The sequence below is a fragment of the Lampris incognitus genome, chromosome 16 (genome assembly GCF_029633865.1).
Source record: "Lampris incognitus isolate fLamInc1 chromosome 16, fLamInc1.hap2, whole genome shotgun sequence".
Lineage (NCBI taxonomy): Eukaryota > Metazoa > Chordata > Actinopteri > Lampriformes > Lampridae > Lampris > Lampris incognitus.
In genome coordinates, this window is record NC_079226.1 from 3,501,287 (window position 1) to 3,518,786 (window position 17,500).

The 17,500-nt window shown below is 48.1% G+C and overlaps 1 protein-coding gene across 1 annotated transcript in view; it reads left to right on the forward strand.

The window, feature by feature from the left end:
• The window catches only part of akap6 (A kinase (PRKA) anchor protein 6), a 385,428-nt gene that overhangs the window by 326,793 nt on the left and 41,135 nt on the right, over window positions 1-17,500 (forward strand). Inside the window, exon 19 of the mRNA XM_056296282.1 lies at window positions 8,722-8,991. Coding sequence (XP_056152257.1) covers window positions 8,722-8,991 — 270 coding nt within the window. The remainder of the gene's footprint in view (window positions 1-8,721; window positions 8,992-17,500) is intronic.

The following is a 17,500-nucleotide window of genomic DNA, read 5'->3' on the forward strand; positions in this document are numbered from 1 at the left end:
GGGGTGATGAGTAACAGCAGAAGAAGAAGAGGTTGTACTGGTCAGAGGGGTGATGAGTAACAGCAGTAGAAGTAGAGGTTGTACTGGTCAGAGGGGTGATGAGTAACAGCAGTAGAAGTAGAGGTTGTACTGGTCAGAGGGATGATGAGTAACAGCAGTAGAAGTAGAGGTTGTACTGGTCAGAGGGGTGATGAGTAACAGCAGTAGAAGAGGAGGTTGTGCTGGTCAGAGGGGTGATGAGTAACAGCAGTAGAAGAAGAGGTACTGGTCAGAGGGGTGATGAGTAACAGCAGTAGAAGTAGAGGTTGTACTGGTTAGAGGGGTGATGAGTAACAGCAGTAGAAGAAGAAGGTGTACTGGTTACTGGGATGATGAGTAACAGCAGAAGAAGAAGAGGTACTGGTCAGAGGGGTGATGAGTAACCGCAGAAGAAGAAGAGGTTGTACTGGATAGAGGGGTGATGAGTAACAACAGTAGAAGAAGAAGGTGTACTGGTCAGAGGGGTGATTAGTAACAGCAGAAGAAGAAGAGATTGCACTGGTCAGTGGGGTGATGAGTAACAGCAGTAGAAGAAGAGGTTGTACTGGTCAGAGGGGTGATGAGTAACAACAGTAGAAGAAGAGGTTGTACTGGTCAGAGGGGTGATGAGTAACAGCAGTAGAAGAAGAGGTTGTACTGGTCAGAGGGGTGATGAGTAACAACAGTAGAAGAAGAGGTTGTACTGGTCAGAGGGGTGATTAGTAACAGCAGTAGAAGAAGAGGTTGTACTGGTCAGAGGGGTGATGAGTAACAACAGTAGAAGAAGAGGTTGTACTGGTCAGAGGGGTGATGAGTAACAGCAGTAGAAGAAGAGGTTGTACTGGTCAGTGGGGTGATGAGTAACAGCAGTAGAAGAAGAGGTTGTACTGGTCAGAGGGGTGATGAGTAACAGCAGTAGAAGAAGAGGTTGTACTGGTCAGAGGGGTGATGAGTAACAGCAGTAGAAGAAGAGGTTGTACTGGTCAGAGGGGTGATGAGTAACAGCAGTAGAAGAAGAGGGTGTACTGCTCAGGTGTGGATGTGGAGCATGGTGGAGCTGGAAATAGGCTGGGGCTCATTCAGTCTACCCAGGATAAATAACGGTTAAAGAGGACAGGTAACAGAGGAAGAGAGGGTGGGAGGGAGGGAGGGAGGGAGATAAACAACAGAACATAGAGAGGTGTTTGTTTTCCTCCTCCACCAGGTTCATTTAAACCTTGAAACAATCAATCCATCCTTTGTTCACCACCGCTCTAAAACACAGAGACCTTTAGCTCCCTCTTAGCCCTGCTCACACACACACACACACACACACACACACACACACACACACACACACACACACACACACGATAACACACACTGGTGTGAGAGGAGGAGAGGAAGATGGTAACGGAGTTTTTGTAGAGTTTTTTTAGATGGTCTGAGAGCAAAACAAAACAGGACCTGATTCAGTTCAGCGTTTGTTGTTCTCACGTGACCTGAACAAAGCTTTCTGTTGTAAATCCACAGCTTGTTCACATCCAGTTGTTGTGTACAGTAAATGACACAGAACTGAGCTCCATCTCACTGTCTGTCACAGTCATGTCTGTACACTCGTCACTGCTTCATAATCCCCCCACTGTTCTCCCCACAAAGCCAGCGGCCACCACACTGGTCAGAGGTCCAGTTACTGCTCCTCTTCACTGTTACTGCTCCTCTTCACTGTTACTGCTCCTCTACACTGTTACTGCTTACACTGTTACTGCTCCTCTTCACTGTTACTGCTCCTCTACACTGTTACTGCTCCTCTACACTGTTACTGCTCCTCTACACTGTTACTGCTCCTCTTCACTGTTACTGCTCCTCTACACTGTTACTGCGCCTCTACACTGTTAGTGCTCCTCTTCACTGTTACTGCTACTCTAGACTGTTACTGCTCCTCTTCACTGTTACTGCTACTCTAGACTGTTACTGCTCCTCTACACTGTTACTGCTCCTCTACACTGTTACTGCTCCTCTTCACTGTTACTGCTCCTCTACACTGTTACTGCGCCTCTACACTGTTACTGCTCCTCTTCACTGTTACTGCTACTCTAGACTGTTACTGCTCCTCTTCACTGTTACTGCTACTCTAGACTGTTACTGCTCCTCTACACTGTTACTGCTCCTCTACACTGTTACTGCTCCTCTTCACTGTTACTGCACCTCTACACTGTTACTGCTCCTCTAGACTGTTACTGCTACTCTAGACTGTTACTGCTCCTCTACACTATTACTACTCCTCTTCACTGTTAATGCTCCTCTAGACTGTTACTGCTACTCTAGACTGTTACTGCTCCTCTAGACTGTTACTGCTCCTCTACACTATTACTACTCCTCTTCACTGTTACTGCTACTCTAGACTGTTACTGCTCCTCTAGACTGTTACTGCTACTCTAGACTGTTACTGCTCCTCTACACTATTACTACTCCTCTTCACTGTTACTGCTACTCTAGACTGTTACTGCTCCTCTACACTGTTACTGCACCTCTTCACTGTTACTGCTCCTCTTCACTGTTACCAGACCTATTCACTGTTACTGCTCCTCTTCACTGTTACTGCTCCTCTACACTGTTACTACTCCTCTTCACTGTTACTGCTTCTCTACATTGTTACTGCTCCTCTTCACTGTTACTGCTCCTCTTCACTGTTACTACTCCTCTACACTGTTACTACTCCTCTTCACTGTTACTGCTTCTCTACATTTTTACTGCTCCTCTTCACTGTTACTGCTCCTCTTCACTGTTACTACTCCTCTACACTGTTACTACTCCTCTTCACTGTTACTACTCCTCTACACTGTTACTGCTCCTCTTCACTGTTACTGGTCCTCTTCACTGTTACTGCTCCTCTACACTGTTACTGCTCCTCTTCACTGTTACTACTCCTCTTCACTGTTACTGCTCCTCTACACTGTTACCGCTCCTCTTCACTGTTACTACTCCTCTACACTGTTACCGCTCCACTTCACTGTTACTACTCCTCTTCACTGTTACTGCTCCTCCTCACTGTTACTGCTCCTCTACACTGTTACTGCTCCTCTACACTGTTACTGCTCCTCTTCACTGTTATTGCTCCTCTTCACTGTTACTACTCCTCTTCACTGTTACTACTCCTCTTCACTGTTACTGCTCCTCTACACTGTTACTGCTCCTCTTCACTGTTACTGCTCCTCTACACTATTACTGCTCCTCTTCACTGTTACTGCTCCTCTACACTGTTACTGCTCCTCTTCACTGTTACTGCTCCTCTACACTGTTACTGCTCCTCTACACTGTTACCGCTCCTCTTCACTGTTACCGCTCCTCTTCACTGTTACCACTCCTCTTCACTGTTACCGCTCCTCTTCACTGTTACCGCTCCTCTTCACTGTTACCGCTCCTCTTCACTGTTACTGCTCCTCTTCACTGTTACCGCTCCTCTTCACTGTTACTGCTCCTCTACACTGTTACTGCTCCTCTTCACTGTTACTGCTCCTCTACACTGTTACTGCTCCTCTACACTGTTACCGCTCCTCTTCACTGTTACCGCTCCTCTTCACTGTTACTACTCCTCTTCACTGTTACCGCTCCTCTTCACTGTTACCGCTGCTCTTCACTGTTACTGCTCCTCTTCACTGTTACCGCTGCTCTTCACTGTTACTGCTCCTCTTCACTGTTACCGCTGCTCTTCACTGTTACTGCTCCTCTTCACTGTTACCGCTGCTCTTCACTGTTACTGCTCCTCTTCACTGTTACTCCTCTTCATTGTTACCGCTCCTCTTCACTGTTACCGCTCCTCTTCACTGTTACTACTCCTCTTCACTGTTACTGCTCCTCTTCACTGTTACCGCTCCTCTTCACTGTTACAGCTCCTCTTCACTGTTACCGCTGCTCTTCACTGTTACTGCTCCTCTTCACTGTTACTCCTCTTCATTGTTACCGCTCCTCTTCACTGTTACCGCTCCTCTTCACTGTTACTACTCCTCTTCACTGTTACTGCTCCTCTTCACTGTTACCGCTCCTCTTCACTGTTACAGCTCCTCTTCACTGTTACCGCTCCTCTTCACTGTTACTCCTCCTCTTCACTGTTACTCCTCCTCTTCACTGTTACTGGTCCCTTCCTGCTGCTGGTGTACCTGCTCTGATGTCCACACTTCAACCACACACACCACCACCACGGAGCCACACACACACACACACACACACACACACACACACACACACACACACACACCACCACCACCATGGAGCCACACACACACACACACACACACACACACACACACACACACACACCACCACCATGGAGCCACACACACACACACACACACACACACACACACACACACACACACACACCACCACCATGGAGCGACACACACACCACACCACTACCTCAGACACACACACACACACACACACACACACACCACACCACTACCTCAGACACACACACACACACACACCACCACCACCACCACCACCATGGAGCGACACACACACCACACCACTACCTCAGACACACACACACACACACACACACACACACCACCACCACCATGGAGCGACACACACACCACACCACTACCTCAGACACACACACACACACACACACACACACACACCACCACCACCATGGAGCGACACACACACCACACCACTACCTCAGACACACACACACACACACACACACACACACACACACACACACACACACACCACCACCACCACCACCATGGAGCGACACACACACCACACCACTACCTCAGACACACACACACACACACACACACACACACACACACACACACACACACCACCACCACCACCATGGAGCGACACACACACCACACCACTACCTCAGACACACACACACACACACACACACACACACACACACACCACCACCACCATGGAGCGACACACACACCACACCACTACCTCAGACACACACACACACACACACACACACACACACACACACACACACACACACACACACACCACCACCACCACCACCATGGAGCGACACACACACCACACCACTACCACAGAGACACAAACGCACGCACACACACAAACACACACACACACACACACACACACACACACACACACACACACACACACACACACACACACACACACACACACACACACACACATGCACCTCTAATTCCAGGTGGTGAATAGTCTTTCGGTGGCTTACTGTGTGATCAACAGGGGTTTGAAAATTAAACTGCAGAGCTTATTACACACACAGACACACTCACACTCACACACACACCCACACACACACAGACACACTCACACACACACTCACACACACACAGACACACTCATACTCGCACACACAGACACTCACACCCCCACGATGAAAGACAAACACTTCTCTATTATTTGTATTTGAAGCAATGGTTGTTTCTGGGTGCTTTGATTGTGTTGGGCCTGCAGTGTGTGTGTTGTGTTGTGTTGTTGTGTTTGTGTTGTGTTGTGTTGGTGTGAATGTCGACTCCCCGGGTGGCAGCTTCTCATTCTCTGCACCTGGAGGAGAACAAACCGCCTCTTGACGCCGCTGTCGTTCTGCAGCGTCGGCCTCGTTAACACAGTCACAGCAATTACGATGAAACCAGAACAAGATCAGCACCACCGCGGTGGGCGAGTTAAGAAGACCGACCCAAACCCCCGTGACCACGAAGACCTGGACCCGCCACTCAACACCTGGGCCGACCGACCCTAACCCCCGTCACCACGAAGACCTGGACCCGCCACTCAACACCTGGGCTGACCGACCCTAACCCCCGTGACCACGAAGACCTGGACCCACCACTCAACACCTGGGCCGACCGACCCTAACCCCCGTGACCACGAAGACCTGGACCCGCCACACAACACCTGGGCTGACCGACCCTAACCCCCGTGACCACGAAGACCTGGACCCGCCACACCACACCTGGGCTGACCGACCCTAACCCCCGTGACCACGAAGACCTGGACCCGCCACACAACACCTGGGCCGACCGACCCTAACCCCCGTGACCACGAAGACCTGGACCCGCCACACAACACCTGGGCCGACCGACCCTAACCCCCGTGACCACGAAGACCTGGACCCGCCACACAACACCTGGGCCTCAGCAGCTGACAAGCCCGGTGTTCCCCTCTTACATGAGCTGGAAAGCGTTTTCTTTAGAAGTTGTCACTAAAGTTGGGTTTATACTGTAGCGAATTCGGGGGGCAGTCCGGGAACCGCCGCAGCCGGGTCGCCCACACCACGGGCGACAACATTAACCGGTCCACTAAAGGGTCCGACCCGTTAGCCAAGGACTAGTGAGTCTATTTATCCGTGCACGTTACAATATTTATAAATTTCACAATTCATAGTTTTGTGCTCAGGCATCGATCAGGACAGCCGCTTCCTCTCACTCGTTTTAAATATCTCTTCTATCTTGCCCCCCCTCCCCCTTTTTTCTCCCCAATTGCACCCGGCTAATTACCCCACTCTTCCGAGCCGTCCCGGTCGCTGCTCCACCCCCTCTGCCGGTCCGGGGAGGCTGCAGACTACCACATGCCTCCTCCCATACATGTGGAGTCACCAGCCGCTTCTTATCACCTGACAGTGAGGAGTTTCACCAGGGGGACGTAGCGTGTGGGAGGGTCACGCTATTCCCCCCAGTTCCCCCTCCCCTCTGAACAGGCGTCCCCAATGGACCAGAGGAGGCGCTAGTGCAGCGACCAGGACACATACCCACACCCGGCTTCCCACCCTCAGACACGGCCAGTTGTGTCTGTGGGGACGCCTGACCAAGCCGGAGGTAACACACGAGGATTCGATCCAGCGATCCCCGTGTTGGTAGGCAACGGAACAGACCGCCACGCCCCCCGGAGGCCCCCTTTGTCCTTACTGCTAGCTAAGTAACTAGTTGGGGTTTTCTCATTGGGCCCTTCTGTAAGCACGCGGTCGGAGGAGTCCGTCTGGTGGTTGGAACACTTGCCGAGCGTCGTGTCGACAGTGCTCAACAGCACTGCGGCGCCATTGTTTACAGCAGAGCTCAGCTGTCGGCGCTTCGACTGGCTAGCTTTACGGACCAAACTCACCAAATCCCAGAGGAGCTGAAGAGGACGGTGAGGAGACCTTTCCGGGGACGACGGGGTAAAGGATATAAATCAAGAAAGCGGAAGGCCAATGCACGGAGAGAGAGAAGGAGATATAAACCCTGTGTCCCCTCTGTCGTCATGGGCAACGTCAGCTCGCTAGCTACAAGATGGACGAGCTAGCGGCGCTAGTCAGGAATCAGAGAGAGTTTGGTGAATGTCGCCTCGTGTGTTTCACTGAAACATGGCTGCACCAGGACGTCCCCGACCACAGTGTTTCCATCGATGGCTTTCAGACTGTTCAGGAAGTGGTAAGAGCAAGGGTGGAGGAGTTGTTATTGTCGTTAACATTGAACTGTTATCCGTGGGACTCAGGCCACAGTATACCCCGCCAACCCGAGGGCTGCATGTGACGTCATTCATACCGCCATAGCTCAGCTACAGACACAACACCCGAGTGCCCTCATCACAATCTCGGGTGACTTCAACCTCGTCTCCATGGTGAAAACCCTGCCCAACAGAGATTTTTTGTTTAGTCTGGATATGTGTGTTGTTGCAGTTCTTGGATTTGTTTTTGTCTTTGTGTTGCATTGCTGTTGGCTGGCGGAAACGCCATCTCGTTTCATTTCATGTATCAAGTGCATGAAGTGTTCCCGATTCCTGTTTCCAAGTCCTGAGAACGTGTCTATTTTACTTCCTGTTCCTGAGTCCTGAGAACGTGTCTATTTTACTTCCTGTTCCTGAGTCCTGAGAACGTGTCTATTTTACTTCCTGTTCCTGATTCCTGAGAACGTGTCTATTTTACTTCCTGTTCCTGAGTCCCGAGAACATGTCTATTTTACTTCCTGTTCCTGATTCCCGAGAACGTGTCTATTTTACTTCCTGTTCCTGAGTCCCGAGAACGTGTCTATTTTACTTCCTGTTCCTGATTCCCGAGAACGTGTCTATTTTACTTCCTGTTCCTGAGTCCCGAGAACGTGTCTATTTTACTTCCTGTTCCTGATTCCTGAGAACGTGTCTATTTTACTTCCTGTTCCTGAGTCCTGAGAACGTGTCTATTTTACTTCCTGTTCCTGATTCCTGCGAACGTGTCTATTTTACTTCCTGTTCCTGATTCCTGAGAACGTGTCTATTTTACTTCCTGTTCCTGAGTCCTGAGAACGTGTCTATTTTACTTCCTGTTCCTGAGTCCTGAGAACGTGTCTATTTTACTGGATGTAACTGCGTGACAGACAGTACTCTACTGTCTTCTATTGTACTGTAATGAAATATCAACTGCTTCAAACAGGAATTTAAATAGATCACAGGTTATATAACATGGCTTAGCGTTGTCTTAAGTACATTTTTAATAACAGTAAAATAAAAGTAAGTCTACGTCACTTTAGACTTTACACTCGGATTTTCAAAAGTGGTGTCGTTTAGTATCATGAGAATAAGAAAAAACCCCATAATTAAACATGTTAACGTTACATTTCCTCAACAATATTGTAGGTATAGGAAAGTTCTTGAGCAGTAAAACCAGGATCACTGCAAGTGGTTTCTATTGTAATTCAGTAAAATACAGTTTCTTGGTAGAAAGCACCCTTTCTCTTTCTCTGTTTTCAGAAAACCCTCGGTAATCATTCAGGAACAAGCCCCTCCCATCCTGACTCGCCGCCATCGTCTTCAGCAGCGTCCAGACCTCTGCTGGCAGGCAGTGGCGGTGGTAGCGAGGACACCCGGTCGGCCCTGTCGCCCGTCACCACCTCCCTGCTGGAGCAGCTGGAGACTCGCATCAAGGAGTTGAAGGCTTGGCTGAGAGAGACCGAGCTCCTCATCTTCAACTCCTGTCTGAGAAACCAGCAGGAGGTCCACACACAGCTCCACAGCTTCAAGGTAGGAACACAGCCCATTTGTTAGCCAGTTAGCAGCCGGTTAGTATGATGACATCAAACCTCCACCAGATGATGATCTCATCAGAAAATATCATGAAACTGATGGCATCACTGTAATTAAAATTTTTACCAATTTCTCCATGAAGATTTGTGTTGTAATAGTGTGTGCGTACGTACGTTTGTGTGTAAATAGTAAGAAAAATCGAAATTTAGGATTAATAATTTTCAGCAAGCACTGAGAGCTGCTGTTATATGTTGTATGTGATATTACATTTTGAGTTTTACATGTTTCATTCTGTTGATGATTATTGTAAAAATCGGCCTGTTGCAACATGCCTAGCCCCACGTGATGTTGTCATGAATGTTAGCTGTGCAGTCTCACCATGTTTGACAGGTGTGTTGTTTGACTGACCCCACAGAACAAAAAGTCCAATAAAACAAATTAAAACGTTTTCACTGAAATCAAGCTGCAGTTATGGGGCGGCACGGTGTCCCGAGGGTCAGCACTGTTGCCTCTCAGCAAGGAGGTCCTGGGTTCGAACCCCAGGCCGTCCCAGTTCCTTTCTGTGTGGAGCTTGCATGTTCTCCCCGTGTCTGCATGGGTTTCCTCCCGCCATAAAAAAGATATGCATGTTAGGGTTGGTACTCCTGCCTGTGCCCCTGAGCAAGGCAATAGAAAGAAGAACTGGAGTTGGTCCCCGGGTGCTGCAGCTGCCCACTGCTCCTATACAATAACATGGTTACATGCAGAGAACACATTCATTGTAAGAATCCACTGACAATATAAAGTGGCTTTCTTCTTCTTCTTGTTATCTTAGGAACAAAGACTCATAGTAACTAACATGTGATGTTTTTAAGCCTCAGATATTTGTTATGTGGCAATCATTACACTACATTACAAGGTTTAGCACAGTGTATTGTAAAGGATGGTGGATTTGTAGCCACAGTCTGGATTGCATGAGGAATCCTCTGTTTGGAATAAAAAGGACAATATTTGAGGGGGGAAAAGTCCGACCTTTGTCAGTTTGTCTACCTTTTTCTATCTAAATTTGTGGCTTGTCTACCTTGCGTGGAGTTGGCAGCGCTGCTGCATGTGTAACCTTCCTGGCAGCTGCTGCAGCTCAGCCCGGGCAGGACCAGCAGAGTGACAGGGAGGAGGTGGCAGCCCGCCTGTCACCGAGAGCTAGGAGAAGGAGGATGAAGATGTTATTATCTTCCTCCTCTTCGCTCTCGGTTAAAGATGGAAATGTGCTGACAAGCGAGGAGAGTGTGTTGAGAAGGTGGTAGTACTTTGAGGGGCTGATGAATGAAGAACATGCGAGAGAGAGAAGTTTGGATTATTGTGTTGAATGCAGAGCTCAAGTCTATGAACAACATCTTCACATATGTTCCCGGGTGCTCCAGATGTGTCAGTGCAGCATGGAGTGCTGTGTTAATGGCATCCTCTGTTGACCTGTTGGCTGTGTAGGCTAATTGGTGTTGGTCCAGAGTGGGTGGGAGTGCAGATTTAAACCTAGCAGGCTCTCTACTCACCTGCAGCCTACTGAATGATAAGTCCCTAGTTTCAAGCTAAATGTAAACAGCTATTTAAATTGCTAGACAAAAGAGTGGCGCCGTCCTCAGTAGGGTGAATGCCATCTGCTTTCAGCAGGTAAGGGCAGCCCCAGAAAGAAGGCCAGTTATTAACAAAGTCGAATCCCTGCTCATTACAGTAACGAGCCAGCCAGTGGTTCATTGAGGTGAGCCTACTGTACATCTCATCATTACCTGTCACGGGTAAGGGACCAGAGACAGTCAATGCTGACGCAACTTTCTGGTTAACTCAAGCATTCTGACTAGGTTGGCTTTTGTGATCTCTGATTGCTTCATCCTAGCATTATTGGCGCCGACATGAATAACAGTGTGACTGAAAGTAGTGGTGCAGTGTGCCTGGGTTCCCTGACTCTCCCTCCGTGATGCCAGCACCCTAAGATTATCCTCTATGTCGGAGACTCTGGCCCCGGGTAAACGGTGAACCAAGGCTGGCGCAGCTAATCTAACATTGTGGGTAATGGAGTCTCCTATCACTAGCGTGCGTTGCTTTACTCTGTCGACAGAAGGGCGAGAAGCACGGTGGCCGGTAGGACTACCAACAGGGCTGGTGAGTGGTGAAAACCGGTTTGCAGACGGGAGAGGTGACTGCAGACCAGGCCACACGACCGATGGCTTGCTCTTGCAAGCCTTCCCACGCCAGTAAAAAGAGACAAACTCCACCGCATCTACTAATGAGGCTGAGCTAGTGCTAACAATAGCAGGTCTGCTGTCAGGCCCGGGGCTAAGGCTATCTGGAGTGCCCGTCATGTGTAATGAAATCCTAGCCGAAAGAAGCTGCTCTAACTCACGGACACACTTTGACTGCAAATGTAGTTGAGCTAACTGCTAAGCTAGGCTAAGCTCGACGCTAGTAACAAACTAGGAACGGGACGCTGCCCACTAAACACAAGAGTTGTATGAGAAAGAAAAATAGAGAATCTAGCGAGAAGTGAACTAAGCACAGAAAATAGCTAAATCTGTGAGGGCAGAATATAGAGAAGAGATAATAAGAGAATAAACAGCAGGTATCGATCTCTCAGAACCTCCTCTCATGAAGGCGGAAGCAGGAAACAGCTGGCAGTGACAAACAGTGAGGAGGAAGGAGACCCGAGACCCAAGTCCACGTACCTCTCCAAAAGCTAGGAAGCCATTGTCAGGAATACTGAATAAGCTTGTTCTGATGTACAGTTTTACTTAACTTTTGCTCTCAAACTTTTCCTTCCGTCACACATCTGACATAGCTTGGTAAATAAGTATGAGGAATTAAAAAAAATCATAAGTTTTGTGTCTGTCTTTAGTTAAGTAGAGTCATTCATCGTCTTAATGAGCCCAGATGAAAGCTACTGTGTTTTGAAGGGAATAGATGTACAGAGGAAACAGCAGTTAGCCTCAAAAGCCCCGCGACTGGAACAGGATATTAATCAACCTACATCACACAGAGAAGCAGCTAGCCGCGCTGATTAGCCTAGCCCTGCCGTGTGACTGACGAGTCTTCAATGAAACACACAAACACACACACGCGCGCTAACATGCACAGACACACACACACACACACACGCTAACATGCACAGACACACGTGTACCTACACAGATGGATACCAATGAGCATGCTCACTTTTTAGCACCAATATACACTCACTGGCCACTTTATTAGGTACACCTTGCTAGTACCGGGTTGGACCCCCTTTTGCCTTCAGAACTGCCTTAATCCTTCGTGGCATAGATTCAACAAGGTACTGGAAACATTCCTCAGAGAGTTTGGTCCATATTGACATGATAGCATCACGCAGTTGCTGCAGATTTGTTGGCTGCACATCCATGATGCGAATCTCCCGGTCCACCACATCCCAAAGGTGCTCTATTGGATTGAGATCTGGTAACTGTGGAGGCCATTTGAGTACAGTGAACTCATTGTCATGTTCAAGAAACCAGTCTGAGATGATTCGAGCTTTATGACATGGCGCATTATGCTGCTGGAAGTAGCCATCAGAAGATGGGAACACTGTGGTCATAAAGGGATGGACATGGTCAGCAACAATACTCAAGTAGGCTGTGGCGTTGACACGATGCTCAATTGGTACTAAGGGGCCCAAAGTGTGCCAAGAAAATATCCCCCACACCATTACACCACCACCACCAGCCTGAACCGTTGATACAAGGCAGGATGGATCCATGCTTTCATGTTGTTGACGCCAAATTCTGACCCTACCATCCGAATGTCGCAGCAGAAATCGAGACTCATCAGACCAGGCAACGTTTTTCCAATCTTCTATTGTCCAATTTCGGTGAGCCTGTGCGAATTGTAGCCTCAGTTTCCTGTTCTTAGCTGACAGGAGTGGCACCCGGTGTGGTCTTCTGCTGCTGTAGCCCATCTGCCTCAAGGTTCGACGTGTTGTGCGTTCAGAGATGCTCTTCTGCATACTACCTCGGTTGTAATGAGTGGTTATTTGAGTTACTGTTGCCTTTCTGTCAGCTCGAACCAGTCTGGCCATTCTCCTCTGACCTCTGGCATCAACAAGGCATTTTCGCCCACAGAACTGCCGCTCACTGGATATTTTCTCTTTTTCGGACCATTCTCTGTAAACCCTAGAGATGGTTGTGCGTGAAAATCCCAGTAGATCAGCAGTTTCTGAAATACTCAGACCAGCCCGTCTGGCACCAACAACCATGCCACGTTCAAAGTCACTTAAATCACCTTTCTTCCCCATTCTGATGCTCGGTTTGAACTGCAGCAGATCGTCTTGACCATGTCTACATGCCTAAATGCATTGAGTTGCTGCCATGTGATTGGCTGATTAGAAATTTGCGTTAACGAGCAGTTGGACAGGTGTGCCTAATAAAGTGGCCGGTGAGTGTATATACACATACATGTATGTATAATCACGCACACACATAAATCTATACACACAAACACAGTTGCAAATGCACACACACAAACCCAGTCATGCACACATGGTCAAAAACACACAAACTGGTCGGACTAATGTATACACGCATCACCCAGCACACACACACACACACACACACACACACCACACACACACACAAACCCATGCATAATCACACACACGATGACATAGATACACTGGGCCAGACAGACGCACACAGCCGAGCTAAATGATGAAGGTGTATAAAAACAAGAGCTCATATGAAGAACTCAGCCATTCATACTGCTGATCCCCCGCCACAGCGCCCAGCGGGACGCCATTGATCTGCGGCTGAACGAGGCCCTGAGTGTTGGAAAAAGTAAAGATTAGAAATATTGATAGCAGTCATTGGTATGGAGGAGGCAGCCGCGGGCTGGAGGGAGAACAGGGCAGTCCATCTGAACACACGTCGCTGCGTGTTACTGATCACTTATCTGGTCTGCCGTTCGCTTCGTAAAATGGGTTCGATCCCAGTGTCGCCTCTTATTACTGGACGACTGTATGAGAGAGCAGCAGGGCCGCTGGAGTACACACACACACACACACACACACACACACACACACACACACACACACACACAAACACACACACACACACACACAATGTTAGATCCACCCACACACACACACACACACACAATGTTAGATCCACCCACACACACACACAGGTATACATGTTAATAATGTGAGCTGTCTAGAGCAGACAGGAGGTAGCATCAGACAGTAGCCTCATTCCTCTGATTCTGGACCAGTTGGAAAAGTCCTTCTTTATTTTATTTTCACAGACTGACGTGATGTGGTGACTATTAATAAAACACACTTCATTCACGGTGCCTTGCAAAAGTGTTCAGCCCCCTTGACAGTCATCAGTAATTTCTGGATTATAAAAGGTACTCACACATCTGTTCCTGAACAATACTATTGTTGTGAAGCCATAAGCTCTAACAGGATGTTCCCACAGCCGACATAAGTTCTTTCACTGATTTTTATTAATAAATTAAAAACTAAAACGTAGTGCTTGCATAAGTATTCAACCCCTTGTGCTGCGAAAGCTCCAAGTTTACACAAATGGCAAATTATTCCTAAAACAAACTCAGGTAAACACAGTTGGACATAACTAGTGTGCACCTGTAAGATATTAAAGTACCGGTCTGGTTTCTGGGTATAAAAGCACTCTGGGTAAAGTTCAGTAGCCGGGCGTGAACGCCATCGGAACATGAAGACAGAGCAGCAGAATACTGAAGTAAGAGACAGAGTGATTAAAATGCAGAAGGTGGGAAAGGGACACAAAACAATATCCAAGTGTGTGGCTGTCCCACGGAACGCTGTTGGATCCATTGTCAGAAGGTGGAGAAAGTGGAAGCTGCATCACACCACCCAGACGCTTTGGAGGACAGGCCGTCCCTCAAAGCTAAGTGTCCGAGCAAGACGTGGGCTGATGAGGAAGGCCACACATGATCCTGCAATCACTCTGAAGGAGCTCCAGAGGTCAGTGGCTGAAACTGGAGTAAATGTGCATGAGTCAACCATATCACGGCTCTCCATAAATCTGGCCTGTATGGGAGGGTGGCAAGAAAGAAGCCGTTGCTCAAAACTATGCATATAAAAGCACGCTTGGAGTTTGCTACCAAGTATGAGAGAGACCCGGTTAGGATGTGGGTAAAGGTTTTGTAGTCAGATGAGATGAAAGTTGAGCTTTTTGGCCAAAACTCAAAGCGTTATGTGTGGTGTAAACCTAACACTGCTCATACCCTAAAAAACACCCTCCCTACAGTGAAGCATGGCGGCGGCAGCATAATGCTATGGGGTTGCTTTTCCTCTGCAGGCACTGGGGACCTTGTTCACATTGAGGGAAGAATGGATGGAGCTAAATACAGGGAAACATTGGAAGAACACCTGTTGCAGTCTGCCATAAAACTGAAGCTGGGGAGAAGGTTCACCTTCCAGCAGGACAATCAGCATGTTTACATGATGTTAGAAAAAGTCGATTTACTGTGTTAGTCCGACTAAAACTGGACTTTTAAAATAGATATAAACGTGTTAGTCCGGCTCGAATTTCTCGAAGTGGGACTAACACACCTAGATAATGCGGTTGGGGATCGATTTACTCTGGCATGTATACACTTCAATTGGCCCCAAACTGGCCTAGGCGTTGTGCGCGTGATCCATAGTTCCCGCGGTCCAATAGCAACCAGCTAGAAGGGGGCATACCGCCACCTACTGTACCTGGGCCGGACATACTTAGGTCAATATATCGATTCTCCCCCCGGTTCTTGTATACTGGGCCAATGACAGTAGTCCAATTACATGGCCTAATCGAGTTATAACCGTAGCTCAACTTAACTGTGAATGTAAACGCAGTCAGTATCCTAAGCACAAGGCTAAAGCAACAACGGCATGGCGCAGCAACAAAAAGGTGAATGTTTTGGTGTAGCCAAGTCAAATTCCAGACCTCAACCCCATTGAAAATCTGTGGCACAGACTGAAACTCACAGTCCAGAGGCGCCATCCCACCAACCCACCTTCCCACCAACCTGCAAAACCTGTACAAATTCTGCCAAGAAGAATGGGCAAAAATCACTCCAGAAGAATGTGCAAAGTTTGTACATACTTATCTCAAGAGAATCATGGATGTAACTGCAGCAAAAGGGTACTCTACAAAGTATTAATATGTGGGGGTTGAATTCTTAAGCAAGCACTATATTTTAGTTTTTAATTTGTTTACAAAAAGTCAGCGGAACATAGGTTGTTTTGGCTCTGGGAACATGCTGTTAGAGCCGATGGGTTCAGGACAGTAACGTCGTTCAGGAACAGATGTGTGAGTATCTTTTATAAACCAGAAATTACTGATGACTGTCAAGGAGGTTGAATACTTTCAAAGCGTTGTATAGTGTAACAGTAGGCTTATTGAACTCTGCTACATGGCATGGTGAAGACAGCTGTTGTTACCACCTGACATGCTGTTTACAGCAGAGGGAGGTAGACTATGCTAACAGCAGGACAGGCTAACACAAACGATGAACGACGGTTTAAATTCAGCTAAAATGTTTTTTGTGTACATATGCTGCACATGTCGGGAGCCCCTGAAACGCCAGTCAACATCCCAACGAGGATTACATGGCGTTTAGGGAGAGAGGAGTAGTTCAAACTACATTTTAAAGGGATAAAGCCAGAAGAACTGTTGGATACCATTTTTATGTCTGCATGCATTTTGAAGGTACCTTGAATGGTGAGTTTAGCCTAGCTTAGCTCAAGTTCACTAAATACAAAGAAATGAGACTATATCAAACTTCTTAAACACACCTCGTACTGGCTGGAGTACTGTTCAATTTTGATTTTTAGGATTTTACTTTCACTTGTGAAAACTTTGGTTAAGAGCAATTTCTAATGTGAGGCTAGCAAGTACAAAGTGTGAAGGATGTCCTCAGTAAGGGAGAACTTCCTGTCTGCTGAGGAGCAGCTGCTGATGCAACACACATCCAGCAGCTGAGCAAAGACAGGCTTAAGTCAAACCAAACTAGCCCTGCAACTTCAGCAGTGGTCTTCATTTTATTCAGTTGAAGAAAGACAACACGGTGGTGCAGTGGGTAGCGCGGTCGCCTCACGGCAAGAGGGTCCTGGGTTCGAGCCCCGGGGTAGTCCAACCTTGGGGGTCGTCCCGGGTCGTCCTCTGTGTGGAGTTTGCGTGTTCTCCCCGTGTCTGCGGGGGTTTCCTCCGGGTGCTCCGGTTTCCTCCCAAAGACATGTAGGTGTGTGTGTGTGTGTGTGTGTGTGTGTGTGTGTGTGTGTGTGTGTGTGTGTGTGTGTGTGTGTGTGTGTGTGTGTGTGTGTGTGTGTGGGCCCTGTGATGGCCTGGCGGCCTGTCCAGGGTGTCTCCTCACCTGCCGCCCAGTGACTGCTGGGATAGGCTCCAGCCTCCTCGTGACCCTGAGAGCAGGATGAGAGGTTCAGATAATGGATGGATGGATGGTTGAAGAAAGCAATGAGAGGATTAGAGTCTAACTCTAAGAA